Source organism: Astatotilapia calliptera, chromosome 8, assembly GCF_900246225.1.
Source record: "Astatotilapia calliptera chromosome 8, fAstCal1.2, whole genome shotgun sequence".
NCBI classification, from domain to species: Eukaryota; Metazoa; Chordata; class Actinopteri; order Cichliformes; family Cichlidae; genus Astatotilapia; species Astatotilapia calliptera.
The window spans coordinates 14,838,002-14,855,703 of NC_039309.1; the positions used below are offsets into that span (position 1 = coordinate 14,838,002).

General features: G+C 39.5%; 2 protein-coding genes across 4 annotated transcripts; one reads left to right on the forward strand and one right to left on the reverse strand.

The window, feature by feature from the left end:
• Positions 1 to 391: 391 nt before the first annotated feature.
• med24 (mediator complex subunit 24) lies at positions 392 to 12,436 on the forward strand. Of its 2 annotated transcripts, none has more exons than XM_026178884.1 (26): positions 392 to 473; positions 702 to 832; positions 911 to 993; positions 1,120 to 1,158; positions 1,248 to 1,321; positions 1,574 to 1,797; positions 2,148 to 2,259; positions 2,363 to 2,513; positions 2,690 to 2,803; positions 3,080 to 3,133; positions 3,253 to 3,335; positions 3,813 to 3,899; positions 4,114 to 4,225; positions 4,490 to 4,632; positions 4,782 to 4,819; positions 4,930 to 5,012; positions 5,825 to 6,003; positions 6,323 to 6,422; positions 6,912 to 7,087; positions 7,241 to 7,505; positions 8,026 to 8,207; positions 8,296 to 8,389; positions 8,512 to 8,611; positions 9,482 to 9,562; positions 11,245 to 11,393; positions 12,138 to 12,436. In XM_026178884.1, exons 2-26 carry the CDS (start codon positions 703 to 705, stop codon positions 12,252 to 12,254), a joined length of 2,970 nt encoding a protein of 989 aa, XP_026034669.1. In that variant the 5' UTR covers positions 392 to 473; position 702; the 3' UTR covers positions 12,255 to 12,436. The 2 variants fall into 2 exon arrangements, with proteins under 2 accessions (XP_026034669.1, XP_026034670.1); XM_026178885.1 differs by having other exon boundaries at positions 4,126 to 4,225.
• Positions 12,437 to 12,892: 456 nt separating this feature from the next.
• On the reverse strand, positions 12,893 to 15,087 carry csf3a (colony stimulating factor 3 (granulocyte) a). 2 transcript variants are annotated; one of them, XM_026178888.1, is made up of 5 exons: positions 15,044 to 15,087; positions 14,344 to 14,516; positions 13,738 to 13,845; positions 13,496 to 13,642; positions 12,893 to 13,405 (listed from the first exon to the last, which is right to left on the reverse strand). In XM_026178888.1, the coding sequence occupies exons 1-5, from the start codon at positions 15,057 to 15,059 to the stop codon at positions 13,214 to 13,216; spliced, it is 636 nt and encodes a 211-aa protein (XP_026034673.1). In that variant the 5' UTR covers positions 15,060 to 15,087; the 3' UTR covers positions 12,893 to 13,213. The 2 variants fall into 2 exon arrangements, with proteins under 2 accessions (XP_026034673.1, XP_026034674.1); XM_026178889.1 differs by lacking the exon at positions 15,044 to 15,087 and adding an exon at positions 14,888 to 15,011.
• Between the last annotated feature and the right edge of the window lie 2,615 nt (positions 15,088 to 17,702).

The window sequence follows — 17,702 nt, forward strand, 5'->3', positions numbered from 1 at the left end:
CATAACACAAAAAATACTAAGTCATGCCTCTGCAAGAACTATACTTTCCTTCATTTTCACTAACAAACAAAACGACACTGCAAACGGCTAACAAGACATCACAGGGGTCAGGCTAAAATAGCTGTTTATATTAGAAAATGATTCAGTTCTTTGGTTTCATGTTTTACCTTTAGCTGGAAGGCACAACAACATTTTTGCTGCCTTCATTTCCTTATGTATAGAAAGGGGTATAAATACAGTGGCCGAGCCATGATTCTTACCTTTGTAAACAGCGTCATCTGCTGCTAGTCGAGCGGAGCTCTGCCGGTATTCCCCTTCAACCAATCCGCGCGAAGAATACTGAAACGTCAGGAGATTAACCAATGAACGGGGACGTCTTTCAAAACAAAAACGTCGCTTCTTGCGTCGTGAAGCTGGGGTCCTATATAAACAAATATATTTTAGCGTAAGCTTCTAAAAACTCAAAGCGTCAGGTAGGTATCAGATTTAGCACCGCTTTAAGACTCGTTTTGGTGTTAATTTGTTGTGAAAACTGTTTGTTTTCTGTATCCGACAGGAGAAGTTTTCTTTTAACTATTTCATTAGCAAATAGCATGAGCTAACGTAGCTAGGAAATAGTGTAAAATAAGCTTGAGTGTTACAGCGAAAAAACGAACAGTGACTGAATGGTGGCCATTTTTATTGATCTTTTCCCCCGCCAGGATGAAAATGGTCAATTTGAAGCAAGCCATTCTGCAGGCTTGGAAAGATCGTTGGAGTGACTACCAGTGGGCCATCAACATCAAGAAAAACTTCCCAAAGGGAGTAACATGGGACTATCTCAACCTTGCAGGTTGGTAGTAGTCTGTTTAAGTATACCGGTTCTTGTGTTTTCTAAAGTTGCTCTAACTGTTCCTTGTATATAATTCAGAGGCTTTGATGGAGCAGGCGATGATTGGACCATCCCCTAACCCACTCATCTTGTCTTATCTCAAATATGCCATAAGTTCACAGGTGAGATAAAGCACTTGTATTTATTTATTTTTTTTAAAAAGCAAATGAAAACGTGTGAAACTGAGAAGATTATCTAACCTTGTTGGTTGTTTCGCATGTTGTTATTTGTCTCCTCTCTTGCCATAGATGGTGTCTTATTCCAGTGTGCTTATGGCTATCAGCAAGGTAGTTTTCTGCATGACAATACTCAATGCAAAATTATTTTTACTATAGGAAAATGTGAATGATCTTAATACTTGTCTTTTCTGTGACAGTTTGATGATTTTTCCCGGGAGCTCTGTGTCAAGTCACTGTTAGAAATAATGGACATGTTCTGCCATCGCCTTAGGTATGTTAAGTGTTTCTAATGCATCTGCATGAATCTAATTCACGTCTTTTAAAATTCTGATGGATGCAGAAATGTTTTTTAGAACCAAGGTTTGCAGAAGAGCATCTCTAAATGCACAACACATCAAACAACACGACAAACCATGAAGCCGATGAGATCCAGCCCTGTACTAGCAAGGTGTACCTAATAAAGGGACCAGTGAGTGTGTATCTTGTTTAAAATGTCACTGCTTCTTGTCTCTTATTGATCCAGCTGTCACGGAAAAACAGAGGAATGCATCGGGCTTTGTCGGGCTCTGCTGGCAGTGGTAGTGTGGCTGCTGCAGGGCTGCGCGTGGTACTGTGAGAAGCTCAGAGAACTGGGTCCATCAGCCAGCACAGAGACCAGTCTTGGAGCCTGCCAGGAAAGGCTCCAGAGTCTGATGAACAGCACCAAGAACAGAGCTTTGGTCCACATTGCCAGATTGGAGGACCAAGGTATAGAAGTGTGTGTGGGTATTTGTTTACACACAGGGTTGTGCTCAGTGAAGTCTGGCTGTAATCTGCTGATGTATCAGTACAATAGTGTATAAATTACCCGAGGCTCTATTAACATGCTCTCAAAAGTTTATTGGCAGTTTATTTACCTTTTAATATTAAGTAATTCTAAGGCAAACACCTGCATATGTGTGGAATCTGGCAATTGGCAAAATTATTGGCAGTCAGCCATAGTGATTCAAAAATTTCACTTAAGCTAAAACTGTCATTTTTGGCCAAATCTTGAATGTGTGTTTTTGTGCCGAGCGTGGCATCTAAACACTGTTTCTGCTGCTGCTTTTCCTCCACAGGTTCCTGGAGCAATGTAGAGCAAGCTGTGCTTAATTTGACAGATGGTCTTAGTAGTGTGACTAACTCAAAACTGCATACTAAATTAGAGGAGAGCTTGTCACTAGTAAAAAGGTGAGGCTGACATGTTAATAATGAGCAAATGATCCTAATTTGACAATAGTTTCAAGCGTCCCATCTGACTTCTTTGTGCCGATTTCTTCACTCTCTTCTTCAGTATTCCCCTGATGCTGTCTGAGCAGAGTGACCCTCCAGTTTATGCCTCTTTTCCATCAGTTCATGCCTTCATCATGCTGGAAGGCACTATGAATTTGACAGGAGAGATACAGCCACTGGTGGAGCAGTTAATGATGATCAAAAGAATGCAGGTGAATACTAAGCTGTGGAAAAAAAAACTGTAAAAATTTAGACTGTCAGATTTTATAAGACAAAGGAATTTCATTACACACAAAAAAGAAAATGTTCAGCTTTTGGCCAAAGTATTACGCAGCCTTTCCTGGTGAGGTTTTGTGTGATGCAAATGGAATCTTTCTATTCCCATCAGAGAATCCCTGCTCCCCTTTTTGTCCTGGAGATATGGAAAGCTTGCTTCACTGGCCTCATTGAGTCACCAGAGGGCACAGAGGAGCTTAAATGGACTGCTTTTACTTTCCTTAAGGTTAGATCCACTTCAACGAGGAAAACTTGGTCTTCTGTTGTCTTTTTGTCTGTCTTTTGCTGCTTTTACTTGTTGTTTATATCATTGCCTGCTTCCTTGACTCTGTTTGTTGTGGATTTTTATTGTAGTTTAGAGAAGGAATAGTGTGCAAAATTTTGTGCGGTGATTTTTAAATCTCCCCTCTGAGCTGTCTGCATGAAACTGATTTGGTAGTAATATTACTGTCTACCCTTCACAGAAATCAGATGAAATTAACTTGTGATTTCTTAATCTCAGATCCCACAAGTTCTACTCCGACTAAAGAAATATCCTCAGAGTGACAGAGGACAGGTAAAGTAAATGCCTGACTGATCTTTGTATTGGAAGTTAACACCTAGATATTGAGCGCTGGGTGTGTAATGTCATAAACTGTCTTTGTCACTTTCAATCGTTGCAAACGTTTTTCCCAGGATTTCATGGAGGATGTGAACATAGCATTTCAGTACTTACTTAAGCTTACGCCACTCCTGGACAAAGCAGATCAGAGATGCAAGTAAGTGTTCGTAAATGTCACTGGAGATGCCCCTGATCTCATAATAAGATTATATAGATAACACAAGCAGCTATAGCTACTAAGCCTGGTTCTGCCGTAGGCTTCTTCCTGTTAAATGGGAGTTTTTCCTTCCCAGTGTCGCCAAGTGCTTGCCCATAGGAGGTCATCTGATTGTTAGGGTTTCTCTGTATTACTGCAGGGGTCTTTACCTTATAATATAAAGCACTGTGAGGTGACTGTTTTTGTGATTTGACATTATATAATTGAGTTGAACTGAAATGGCAGTAATTAAATATCTTTTATATTCAGGTGCTGCCGTCTGTGACATTGTTAAAGCGGCTATTATTAGAATTATTACCCATCTTCCATTTACCATCTTGTATTCTAATAGTATAGCTGTTTATGTTTGCCTGTATATACCAAGTTCAACGATGTTCCAATTTTTTAAATTTTTTTCCCTTTTGCTTCTTTACGTAGCTGTGATTGCCTTGGAATGCTCCTGACAGAGTGTAATAAACTCGGGCTGCTGTCGGATTCAAATACAGTTAACCTCACATCAAAGCGGTATGGGTTTCTCTGCTATCAGAAAACATGCGATTATGGATATTTTAGGACAAAGATTACCTATATTTCTTTTTAAAAATTTTAATTATATTGATGAGAAATGAGAATGGAATTTTATCCACTATATTCATGTCATTTCCCCCAACACCTCCATCCTATCCCCATCCTCTTCCCCGTCCCTTTTTATCCTTCTCCCCCTGCAAATTTGATTCAGGACCGAGGACAGGGAGTTCGCCCCCAGGCTAAAGACTGCAGAAAATGCTAACATCCAGCCTAACCCAGGCCTCATCCTGAGGGCGGAGCCCACTGTTACCAATATTCTCAAGGTAGCACCCCATAACCATGTTTGAATTGTGCATGTTTTTAATTAAATTATATCAAAATGCAGATGTAGTGTTGGCCATTGACAGAAGTGCCAAAGAAGGTTCAGAGAATCATGTATATGATTGTAAAAGTGATCCACAACCAATGAGACCTAATGTCTGAAAATATCAGAATCAATGTGTTTTAAAGGTCACAACATTACAACAGCTTAGTGTTTGTTTTTTTTTAAAAAATACGAGTATAAGTTTTCCATCTTTGTTCATTAGACAGTAGATGCAGACCACTCTAAGTCTCCTGAGGGTCTGCTCGGTGTTCTTGGCCACATGTTGTCTGGGAAGAGCCTAGATCTGCTCCTGGCTGCAGCAGCAGCCACTGGGAAACTCAAATCCTTTGCCCGGAAGTTCATTAAGTGAGTAAATTACGCTTTTGAACTTTTAGTAACAAGAACTTTGTAAGACCGGCAATGTTCAAGTGTTGGGAGATTATGTGCAACGTCATCTTGAACGTGAAGTTTTCGTGTGTTACTGTGTAATGTTTCATCCCCCTGTTTTGTTCCAGGCTTAATGAGTTTCCCAAGCACATCAGCGGGGAAGGATGTGAGTTCAAATACAAGAGTGGCATGTTCCGAATAGGGAATTTCTTCTTTCATTCACACGATCTTTCAGTGGGATACTAACACTGTGGATGTTCTCCTCCTTTCCGTTAGCCAAGTCTGCGTCTGTACGGGCTCTGCTCTTCGACATCTCCTTCCTCATGCTCTGCCACGTGGTGCAGACATATGGATCTGAGGTTAGTTCAGTTTGACAAAGTTCAAGTGCACAGAAACAGCCCAGGAATGGCTTTATTGCAGCTCGCTGGACGGCTTTGGAAAATGTAACAGAAGACTTTCTGTTTTCACAAGTTTTAAAACTTTTACTACTGATAAAGACATTGCCCATCGTCATTCATACTGCACTGTTATAATTAGGTAATAGATGTGTATGAAATGTTTTTTTTTTCACTGCATACTATAGAAATTACTTTATTTATATATAATTTTACAGTGAATCCACTGTTTAAAAAAACAGTTTTTGTGAATTAACGAAAGCTTTTATACTTACAGGGCAATAATTACACAGAGCTGCCAACAATTCCAATGTCATTTTACACATCTCTTACAATTTAAGCCCAAAGAGTTTTAAATTTAATTTAATTTTAGAATTTCTTTAATTTACAACTGCAACATTTCTTTATCTTGACAAAATATTTTTTTTAAAAAGAGAATTTTTCCTTTTTCTTTTATTAAGAGATCTCAGGAGTTAAATGTGTAGTTAAACTTCTTTATGCTGACAGAAAGGGGATTTCTCTGGTAGGCTGTATGTGGCCCTGCGATGTAAAAATTAGTTTTATGTCGTTGAAAATTCAAGTCTTAACTATGTTAATTGTGGACAGACTTACTTTGCATCTGTATTAAGCAACAAGGCTTTTTTGCATATTAAAATATTCTATAAAGGTCTTCGCTAGCGTTAAAAAGGGAGAAAAATGTGGTGGTCACCTCAAAATAATAAACAGTAGAGATACTGTCTTTTTGAGCAGATTGTGATCAGCTGACTTTTGTCCAGGTGATCCTATCAGACCCCAGTCCTTCAGGAGAGACGCCCTTCTTCGAAACATGGCTGCAGACATGTATGCCTGAAGAGGGCAAGACTCTGAACCCAGAAAACCCCTGCTTCAGACCCGAGCCTGGGAAAGTGGAGAGCCTAGTGACCCTGCTGAACAACTCATCAGAGATGAAACTAGTGTGAGTGAAATCTGTAAATGAATCATTTACAGTCAGTGCAGATGTTGCCTGGCATTGCTGCGGTAATTAACTTTAGATCTTTTCTTTAGATGGTGGCATACTCAACCCCGTCATGAAGTTGCTTAACACCCTGAACTTCATTTACATGCCTGAATAACAATTACGATAGACGTAAAAGAGCACAGTTTTTTACTGTACTGTATTTTTGTTTGACATAAATGTTTCTGATTTTAACTTGCACTTATTTAGTGTTTAGAAATGTCTTAAACGTGGCCAGCAATCCTCTGAATGTGGGTTTTTTTTCCTAACCTTGTGACAGGCAGGTGAAATGGCATGAGATCTGCCTTAGCATTCCAGCGGCCATACTGGAAGTCTTGAATGCATGGGAGAATGGTGTGCTTTCTGTAGAGGCGGTCCAGGTTTGTCTAGCTTCACTATTTTTCCTTCCTGTGGGTAATAAAGATTTCTTGTGGTTTCCTAAGTATCTCATGTCTGTGAAGGTTCTCAGTCATCCAGGTGATCGTAGTCAAAGGTGCTAGCAAAGAAAAGCGTCTTAAAGAAGTCCAGATGCTTTTCTTTGCAAGCTCCTTTGACTAAGTATCTCATATGATTTTCAGGTTTCAACCCTTCCCACCCTTGTATTTCGTTGAGTCATGACTTGACATTTTCCACTGAATATGTCGAGACTACTTGAGTAAAAAAAAAGCTGTGAAAACGCGCATCATTAGTGACGTCTAATAGGTGTAGCCAACTTGTCGCTTCTTCCCTATTCCTTTCAACTTTGTTTTCTAATGCAAAGTGGGAGGATGCCCATTTTAGTCAGAATTCGACCGTCTCTAACCCTTCCTTCTCTTCATTCTGCTAATCACATCCTTCCTCTTTCCTGGGTGCTGCCATTGCAAGCGTAGAAGATTACTGACAATATCAAGGGCAAAGTGTGCAGCATGGCCATCTGTGCGGTTGCATGGTTGGTAGCCCATGTCCGGATGCTTGGAAGAGATGAGAGGGAGAAGCCCCAGACTATGATCCGGCAGCTTGTAACGCCACTTTATGGGGAGAACACTCTGCAGTTTTACAATGAACGGTACAAACGCATAAAGAGCACATCCACACCAGCACCCACCGACTTTATATTTTACAAATTCTGAGAAATTTCCTTGTTCTGGATTCAGTTTGATTCTCCGTCTCTCATCACCCGAGTTAAAAGTAACATCATTTTCTTCCACAATCTCACCAGCGTGATCATAATGAGCTCCATCATGGAGCACATGTGCGCCGATGTCTTCCAACAGACGGGTGCCACCCTGCGGTCCCCAGTGGAGGGCCAGGAGCCGATCCCCTACCGCAACCTGCTGCCACCCAAAGAACCCATCCATACGGCCCTCAGCAAACAGTTCCAGGCAGTGCTGCGTAAAGGCTGGGTGGACAGCCGAGCTCTGCATCTGTTCGAGAGTCTTCTCAACATGGGAGGTGTCTTCTGGTTCACTAACAATCTGGTCAAGGTACGCGGATAAAAGGTCTGATGGTTTATGCAGTGACCATCGGCAACACTATCGATCTTTAAAGGCGAATGATTTTTATTTATTTATTTTTTAACTTGAAGATTTTCTTTATTGGCTTCCTTGATGTGTTACAATTTTACTTGAGCAACCGTTAGCCAGAAACGTAGTTAAATTTTGAAATTTAAGCAGAAAAAGTGAGAACATCGAGCCAGAGCAAAGACGTTAGTGAAACCAATGTGGTTACATTAGATAAAGAAAAGCTTTGCATGCATTAATTTCCTCATAAAATGTTGACGAATATGTGATGTATTTATGTACTTGTTTTTTACCCAAGCCTGTAGCGGTTTCTTTGCACGTCATTGACCTTAAATAGTGTTCGTAGGAGTCCGTGTTGTCGGTTGTGCAAACATTTGTGCATAAAACACTGTTGACATTATTCCGTTGCACTAATGGTCACTAATCTCATTTTATTCAAATCAATGTCCAGTTTTTGAAAACATGAAACTGTTTCTTAACACAGGAACTGTTAAAGGAGACACGGCAGGAGTGGGCCAATCGAGTGGTAGAGTTACTCTACAGCATCTTCTGCTTGGACACCCAGCAGATCACCCTCACGCTGCTAGGTACCATACTGCCCAATCTACTCACAGACTCCGCCCACTGGCGCAGCCTGGCAGACCCACCTGGAAAGGCACTGGCCAAGTAAGAGAAGCTTAATACCCTAAGGGCAGCAGTCGCTGTGGCGTTTTTGACTTCCGGTTTTGACTTTTGTCTCTGGATGTCCCCTCAGGCTGTCTGTGTGGTGCGCACTCAGCTCTTACTCCTCTCACCACAAAGGTTCTTTCTCAGCTCGCCAGCGCAAAAGGCAGAGAGAAGATATTGAGGTAAAGAAGCTCTTTAAAAATAAAAATTTTAAAACTTGGTAAAATTAGGAGAACGTGTTTTCTGTAAGAGGACGTGTTTGAGTGTAAAAATACTGACATGATTCCTTTATTATTCCCTGCAGGACTACAACAGCCTCTTTCCCTTGGATGACACTCAACCATCTAAACTCATGCGGCTGCTCAGCTCCAACGAGGATGAACCTGTAGCCCTTTCCAGTCCAGGTTAGGCCCCTTTGTGCCTGGATTTGAATACACCGTCAAATGATAAAGCCTGTGGTTTACAGATGTCTGAGCTGGGGATGATAATGGTGGTAATACCAGAGAGTTTCAGAACTGTAACAGCAAGTTACTTCTAGTAAGCACTTAAATGCTTTGTGAACTGGTCTTCCTCCTCATTAATTATCCTTCAAGTGCATTGGCTGCCAGCAGGTTCTAACTTGAACGCTGCCATCCAGTGCTTCTTGCTTTGAGCGATTGTGCAGTTAGCATACCCCTTTCACCCTGCTATTCACATGACTTAAAGTAATGAGCATTTATATTAACTGCTATGGAAATTTTCCCTTGTTTAGTTTTACACAGAAACCCCCACACAGGATGTCAAACTTCAGTGTTGCATGACTTAGGGAAAAAAATGCTTTGATGTTAAGACTGAAAGTGACACTGGTTTTCTTGCTACATAAAGTCAATCATTTAGAAACCGTTCATCAATGCCGGATGCCTCACTTTATAGACTTTTTAAAATTTTATTATGAATAAAATACATCTTTTAGCGCAAGGAGAAAGAAACATTTATTTCCCATGTTAAGAAAAAAAATCAGAATTAATTTATTTTGTTAAAAAAAAAATCATCTTTTCATTTTTAGTATCATTGAAATGTCTTATTCCAGGAATTATGATTATGATGTAAGATTGCAGTGGAAACCAACCGTCAACGGATCCATAACTTCCTTTTTCATATCCTCTAGATTTTTAAATGTTTTTTTTTTGTTTGTTTTTTGGGGGGGAGCATAAAATTTCCTCGAATGACTAAATTAGTAGAACGAAAATGAAACTTGTCAACTCATCCATCACATCTTCCTTGTCTTCCTGCAGGAGACCGGTCTATGAGCAGCTCTCTATCTGCCTCACAGCTCCACACTGTCAACATGAGGGACCCCCTCAACCGAGTCCTGGGTGAGAATCTTGCCAGCATCTCTTTTCTCTCATCCCCATTTCTTTCATAGAAATGTCTAAATTACGATGAACAAATTCAAGAAAAATCCTGAATTAACTAATCAGGGAAACGATTTGATGTGAAACTGGAGAGGCTGGTATGTTGCTGTGATTAAAGCCACAAGATCTCCAATTCTGAAGGCCCAATGGGACCTCATCCAGCCCTTGAATATGTTTGCAAGGCCAAACACAGAGCTAAGACACTCATTATTTTCATGTAAAGTGAATTTTAGTGTGATGTTTGTTTGTTTGTTTTTTCAATCAAAGTCACGCTAAAAGAAATGTCTGACATTACTGAGAATTATATTTTGCATGTTTAAAGTTAGCAAGAATGCTATATGTTATATGAATGTGACTTTTTAAAATTTGCATGATTTAAAAAAATATATATATTAGAAAGAACCTTTTTTTTTGCCTCTGCAAAACAACACAATAGATTTTAGACCAAAACGTTGTAATTAAAGTGCAAAAGCTTTAAGCTTTCATTTAAGTTTAACAAAAGTATTACATCAACTGCTTAGGAGTTGCAACCATTTTTATTCATAATGCCCATTTTCTGAGGCTTGGAAATAATTGGATATTTACTGAAAAGCAGATTCATGACTAGGTGAGGCCTGTTTCCTCTTTATATCATGACACACTAACAGTTTATAATATCTGTAGTTGATTCCATGCGTTGAACTTGTATTTGTCTTATCACTGGAGCTTTCACAATGAAGTCCAAAGAGATGCAAGCAGAGAAGACTTTCATTAGACTAACGGAAATCAAAATAAAACTTAGAGAGATGGTGGAAAAAAAAAAAAAAAGCATGAAGTGGTCAACTCAGCAAAACCAAACAGTGTTAAAGACCACAGAAGAAAACAAAAGTGCGTGATCACAGAATTATTTCCTTTAAGCATATAACCACATCAAAAACACATTGAGGATGTAGGCGTAGCATTTAAAGGTCTACCATCAAGAGACACCTTCGTCAATGGAAAATTTGTTGATGGTGTGACTGCTGATGGAAGTAGCAGGATGAAGTGTTAAATGCATGGGGCTGTGCTGTCTCTCAGAATCAGCCAAAGTCTGCAAAACTGATTAGTCAGCATTTCACGATGCAAATGGATAATGACCCAAAGCATGCTGAAAAAAAACAGCCCAAGAGTTTCTCGAGGCAAAGAAGCGGGATATTCTTCAGCGGCCAAGTCAGTCAACCCAAGTGAGCACTGCAGAGAGACCCACTAATAAGCGGCAATTGAAGGCGCTTGCGGCAATCAGTATAGTTAACTTTATGTTAGTTTGTCCAATTACTTTTGAGCACCTGAAAATGGGGCACCATATATTAAAATGGATGTCATTCCTAAATGTTTAATGCACTACTTGTGTTAAGCTCTTTAAATTCAAAGTGAAAGTCTTCTTTCCAGTCAAGTATTTCAGATTATTTGGCTGAAAATCCACTGTGGTGTTATTAAAAAGGCACAAAAAAGGGTTATCATCCAAACTTTCACGGGCCAAACGATAAACACGACAATGTCAGTGCCCAACAGTGCCCTGCAGCTACTACTCATCTTGTCAGTGGTGTTGATATTGGGGATGATTTGATTTGGGATATAAAATAATTCAGCAGGATAGTACTTACCATCTGTTCTCTTTCTTTTAGCCAACCTTTTTCTCCTCATTTCCTCCATCCTTGGCTCAAAGATGGCTGGACCTCACACCCAGTTTGTGCAGAGCTTCATGGAGGAGTGTGTTGAGTGTCTGGAGCAGGGAAGCCGTGGGAGCATCCTGCAGTTCATGCCTTTTACAATGGTGAGTTATGAGCTGTGAGGGGAGAGGCCAGACAGGTGGAGATAAAGGAGGGAGAAGGATGACTGCTTCTTTAGATATTATCGGGAAGGGTTCAGGAATCCTGCTTACAAGTGTTCTACTGCCTTTAAAGACTGAGTGTTCTGATAAGATCAAGAGGGAGTCTGAAGGTCATAGCACAGATGCTTCTTGCATTTGCAAGAGATATTAATCACTCCTACAAGCTTCGAAATGTTAGGGTTGCCACATTTTCAAAACATGTGCAGAGTTTGAAATGGAATAAAATGCCAAGAACAAACCAGAATTGATAACAGAAAGGAGAAAAAAATAGTAATGGACAAAAAATGGTAAATGGCCTGTATTTGTATAGCGCTTTACTAGTCCCTAAGGACCCCAAAGCACTTTACACATTCAGTCATCCACCCATTCACACACTGGTGATGGCAAGCTACATTGTAGCCACAGCCATCCTGGGGCGCACTGACAGGCAAGACAGAGGCAACTTAGCTGATTTAGTGGAACATCTTTTTCTAGTTCTGAGAAAAAGTATTTCTTAATTCTTTTCTTTTGTTCTAGTTACATTTTACAATAAGTGTCCCATGAAAACCAGATCAAGGGTCAGGAACACACCCACTCAAAAAAGAATGACAATTAGCCTTGAGCAACACAATAAAATTCTTACTGTTTCTTGGGAAATACCGCCTCTCAGAATAACAGTTACTTTTCTTTTTTCTTCTGCACATTTAGGTTTACGAGTTGGTGAAGCTGCCCGCTCTGGCCAAACCTAAAGTTGTGCTTGCAATCACTGACCTGACTCTGCCGCTGGGGAGACGTGTAGCTGCCAAAGCCATCTCTGCTCTGTGAGGCTCGGGTTTAAATTTACCTCCGAAATAAATCGAGGCATCGACGGATTTATCTTCTGTTGGTGGGCAACAAAAGCCCAGCGGAGGGCTGAAAACAGTTTGCAAGAGCTCTGGACTCACATTGTTTTGATATTCTTTTATATATTTTTTTTCACGCTTGTAAATAATTTTGGAATAAATAAAGAAATCAGACAAATCTTTTTTGCTTGCCTGTGTTTATTGGTTGCATTTGTTTTGTGAGTTTTTGTGACACATCATGGTGAAATGGCACCTCTGTGTTTTTTGAGTTTCAGTAACATGATGTGTGGCCGCTGTCGTTGTTGTCCCTTGAGTCAGAATGATCACATGCTAGCCAGCCCAACACATGACACCATACACAAGGCACTGTGGGTCATCTCTTGTCACAGTCATACACCGCTTGCAACACTTCTTAAAGGACATCCGTCTGGTTCAGTAGCGGAAATAATGACAGCAAAGTCCTTATTTCACCCTTTGTTGCACTTCTCTATTAGAGTAGTAACTTCACTGGAAGTTCAGGTTTCATTTTATTGTTTTGTATAATTATGCATGTTTTTTCACAAAGAGGTACAAATGTTTTTCAGAAAATGTTTTTTTTTATTAAAAAATAAGAAAATACAGACATTATTATTATAATTTAAATAAAAATAATACAAAAATATACAATTTTACTCATGTTCTGCTGTTGGTATGGATTAACGTGCCACCAACACCTTAAATCAACTGTCAAATACCTTAATGTACTGCTTTACAGAGCATTAGTCAATTGTGTTAACATTTCCTTAGTTTTAACCTGTGAAAATAAATAGTCCAGTCCAGTTCTGTTAATAAATATATAAATATGAAATGCAAATACAAAAATAAATAATGCTTTCACAGATCAATAAATACCATAACGTACATTTTGGACATGAGCCAAAAGCAAAGTGTGACACTTTTTGGTCAGGACTCTGTCTCCACCTCTGTGCTGCGGTCCAGAGTCCTGAGGAAGCGGACCAGGTCCTGAATGTAAGACTGGAGGTCCACCAGAGTCAGGTGTGCTGCCACCTGAAATTCATAATCTGCTGGTAGATTTAAGGGCGCGGAGGGTTTGGTGGGGTGTGGTGAACCTTGTGGATGGACAATTTTTAACATCTAAAAAAGCAAAACAAAGAAAATGATTTTAAGCATTAAGAAGATGCAACATGCAAAAACAATTTGTCAGACTGGCTGCAAAAATTCTACCTCTTTGATCTGAATGGCGAGGTCTCGTACATCAGCCATTAGCTCGGTGACTCTATCTTTGTTTGCCAGCCTGGGGTAGTTTTTGAGGGAGCTCAGCAAGGCCCGGTACGTCTGCAGACCCTCATAGAGCTGTCTCAAACCGTCCTCCTTATGGAAGAGAGAGAGAGAAAAACAAACTGGTCATCGTGTCTGCTTTTAGACTCTCAAAGCATGATGACAGTTCACTCTCAAAGAATGCTTACCAAAGTGACGTTTTCTGACAGGGCTTTGATATGAGGAGCAGAGGGGATGCCAAGCCTGGACCTCATGATCTCAAACTGCGCATTATCTGTGGAGTTCAGCTGCAGAGTCTACGATAAAAGAAATAACATCAAATGGTTAAGGATGTATAGCAGCGAGGAATTCCAAAGCAAACACCAGTTGGAGGGTGGGGGGCAGTGAAGGCAACAGCAGATCGTTAAATTAATGCACTAAAATGTCACATCCTAAAAACTAGACCAGAAATATTTGTCCTGTGTTCTTACAAGATGCTGAGTCATTAAGAGACTTTTATTTGTGGTTTCAGAAATACTCAAGTAAAATCCAGCTGTGTAAAAACAACGAAAAACATGCCAGATGTTGATAACTCAGTTGCCTGTCATCTAAAAACAAAAAAACATTGACAGACATGTGCTGTTTCTTTTCCAGAGACTGTTCATATCAGTCATTACAGCTACATAAACGCATTTCAGATACAAACGCCGCTGACTGCAGGCTCGACCGCGCAGGCTCCTTACGCTGACAGCACATTATCAAACACAAGTCATGACGCAGAAGCTTTAAAGAAATACTGCATTAGTGTGTCTCACCTCCGTCTTAATGCAGGATTTGTGTGTTTCGGGGATCGAGAGAAGGATCTTCTCTGTCAACTGCTTGCAGTTCTGTACAATCTTTTGAAATTCCGGACCTTCAACAAGTGCGCTTCTTTCCGGCAGAGGTGCGCTGAGGGCGAACGTGGCCATGTAGCAAGAAATAGCGAAAACTGCAAAAAGGAGAAGCAAACAAAACAAAAATTAAAAAACAAACAAACAAGGCATCAGCGGCGTAACATAGAAACAACCCCGATATTCATCCAGTATGCTGTGTGGAGGCAGAGAACAAAAGGCAGAACAAAGCCTCCTCTCAACCGGTCCTCTCTGCTGCAGATTTGGGCATGTCCCCCCTTGGGGCTAAATATGTGCAGCAGTTGAGAACAGCCCGTGTAATGTGAAGCTTGAGCCAAAAGTAACTGCAGTAGATCAGCATGGTGGAAAAGAAAGCCCGAGCAGATGTTTTAAAAAGCACCAGATGTTAACACAGAATAAAAGCCCTATTAATGAATCAAAACATCTGGTGCGTCTAAAACAAACCTGCCTTTCTATCAGTCAGAGATGACTGCTTGTCCAAAGGCTGATCCTTTGAATTTTTCTTGTAGCTTCCTCTACAGACTCTACAGAGTGTTTTCGCTCTCTGGGGACGATCAGCAGAGAGGAGAAATCAGTATTCTGTAAGGATTGCCTCACTACTCACCAGTCAGAATGTGCATGGCCTCTGCTAGGAAATGCCTTAAAGTATTGACCTCTAGTGAACACCATCAATGATTTATGGTACGCTTATATATGTAAAGCTGGACCGTTTGGAGGAAATTCCCCCAATTACTCATCCGATGGTGTTTCCATTAAAAATGTAAACGTTTGCACTTTAAAAAAAATAAATAAATAAATACAAATTGTTGGTCCCAATAAGTGAGTAGTAATTTAATCAAGTTCACAGTAAAAAAAAATGTTTTTTTGTTTTTTTTAAGCATTTTTAGCATTTTAGCAATAACAATAATAACAATAATAATAACAATAATAATAATAATAAGTATTATTATTACTATTATTAATATTATTAACAATAATAATAATAATACATTTAGGAACAAAATAAAACAAAAAATAAATAAATAAAACACTTGTTTTAAAAAATATGAAAAATGTTTGAGTCACATTCAAATATAAAATAACTAAATTGAAAAACGGACACAATATGAAATAAATCTAAATAAATAAATAATATTAATAACAGTAATAATTAAAAAGTAAATTCAAAAAGTCGTAATGAAATTTGTTAAATGGATGGACCTGATTTTTATTTATTTATTTATTCATTTACTTATTTATTGTAACAAAATATTTTTTTTAAAGAAAGAAAGAAGAAAGAAATTTGACAGTTAAGTCATACAATTCCAGAATTACGTTTTAGGAAGTGAAATTTCCTTAATTACTGTCGTCCTACAGATTGTGCAAAACTGTCATATAGTAAAATATAAAGGACAGAAAGAAGGAAACGGAAATGAAAAAGAAGTCAGTGAATTATTGCCTTTTGAAACACTGGATTTTTGGGCTGAAAGTGTTCTTTAGTTTTCTAATGTTGTCAGTCGTCATTTTGCCTGTTAGTCCATTGAGTCATCTGATGACGTACCTTTAAAAAAAAAATCTATTAATAGACTGAAACATGTGACATCTCATCCCAGGATCAAACAGCTCCCCTGTCAATAAGGGAGCAGCCGAAAAGTAGCTGCCTAATCTGTCAAGAGATGAAGTCACACGTAGCTGCACCCCCACACTGTAAACGTTGTTTTTAGATTTTTATTTATTTATTTACTGTGGTTGCTGTTGCGGTATTTAGGATGATCAAAGTTTTTCCTCTTGTCATTCACACAGCTGCCCACTGATTTGGCGTTAGTGACATCACCGGATTTTGCCTCGTCTGCAGAGAAGAAGCGAAAAGGCTTACAACAGATACAACAGTCCCCCCTGGTGGGCTCGTCTTAGTATATGTATTGAACACTTGCCATGCATCGGTAATATATTAAAAGAAAATATCACGATTCAATACGTTCTCCACATTAAAGGCTACAGTTATGGAATTTAATGCACTTAATTCCAGTGTGTGATCTATCTAATTATAATAATCATATATATCTCATCGTTTTTTCTTCTTTTTTATTATTTATTTATTTATTTTACAAGCTATTTCAACTGTACATGTCCCTAAGTAGTGATATTTACATGATGGGGTGTGGAGGAGGAGAAGGTCCAGTAAGTGCTGGGGGTCATGTAGCATCTGGGAGTTGCAGGTGAAGAGAAGGATTTTATAGGAGACACTGGAGTTGACTGGGAGCCAGTGGAGGTGTACATGGGTGGGTTGCAGAAGTTACCAGGACTGAGAGAGGGTAAGAAGTCTGTCAGCTGAGTTCTGAACACACTACAGTCTCTCTGGGGCTTTATTAAGCAGACCTAACAACACACCAGTGCAGGAGTCGAGCCAGAAAGTGATGAAGAAAGGACTGAGGGTTTCATCTGCATAGTCTGATGGGTGTCTGGAAATGTTCCTCAGGTGGTAGAAGGCTTTTATGTGAGTTTTAATTGTATCATGTATTATTTTAGGGTTTTTTGTTTGTTTGTTTGTTTTATTGCCAACCTGTTCCGTAAATACATGTTGTTTATCCTTTATTTAAGAGTGCTAAAGGTGGATCTGGTCACCACTTCCTCTGAAGTCATCATGGCATGATGATGAAGTTCTTCTGAATTAATCATGATTACAGCATTAGGAATTCATTTCAAGTCATTACTGGCTTGGGTTTTAGTCTATTACATGTTCTGCAGACCTGACCACAAAAAAGGCGGGAACATTATTACAACTCATGAATCATTAAGATTTGATGTAGCAAGGCATGTGTGAGATAGTTCCCTCATGTACATTTCAGCTCTATCACAAGATTTTATGTTAAGTCATGTTTAAAGTCATACTTCCTGTATCCTTACTGCAGACTGTTGTTTGCACAATCAGACAATAAAACGTAAAATTATTGGTCAGTTTCATTGCCTTGGTTATCAGGTGTGACTTGGAAACATGTCTAAACATCATAATCAGAGTGTAATCACCTCGCAGGTCAGTCCTGTGTCTCCTTTGTAGCCGTCGATAGGATCGGTTCTCTTCCCGCTCGAACATGAGGCACTTGATCAGTCGGTGTAGCTCTGATATGTGGCCATGCTTGATGGGTTGTGAAATAAAGCTGTCAAATCTGATCCCTGAAATCTACACTGCTCTGATCTCCAATCATTCCTCTCCGTGAAAGGAGGCATTCATTCACTGCTGTAATCTCTCTCTACGGCCCAGCAGCGACCTTGTTGGAAACATG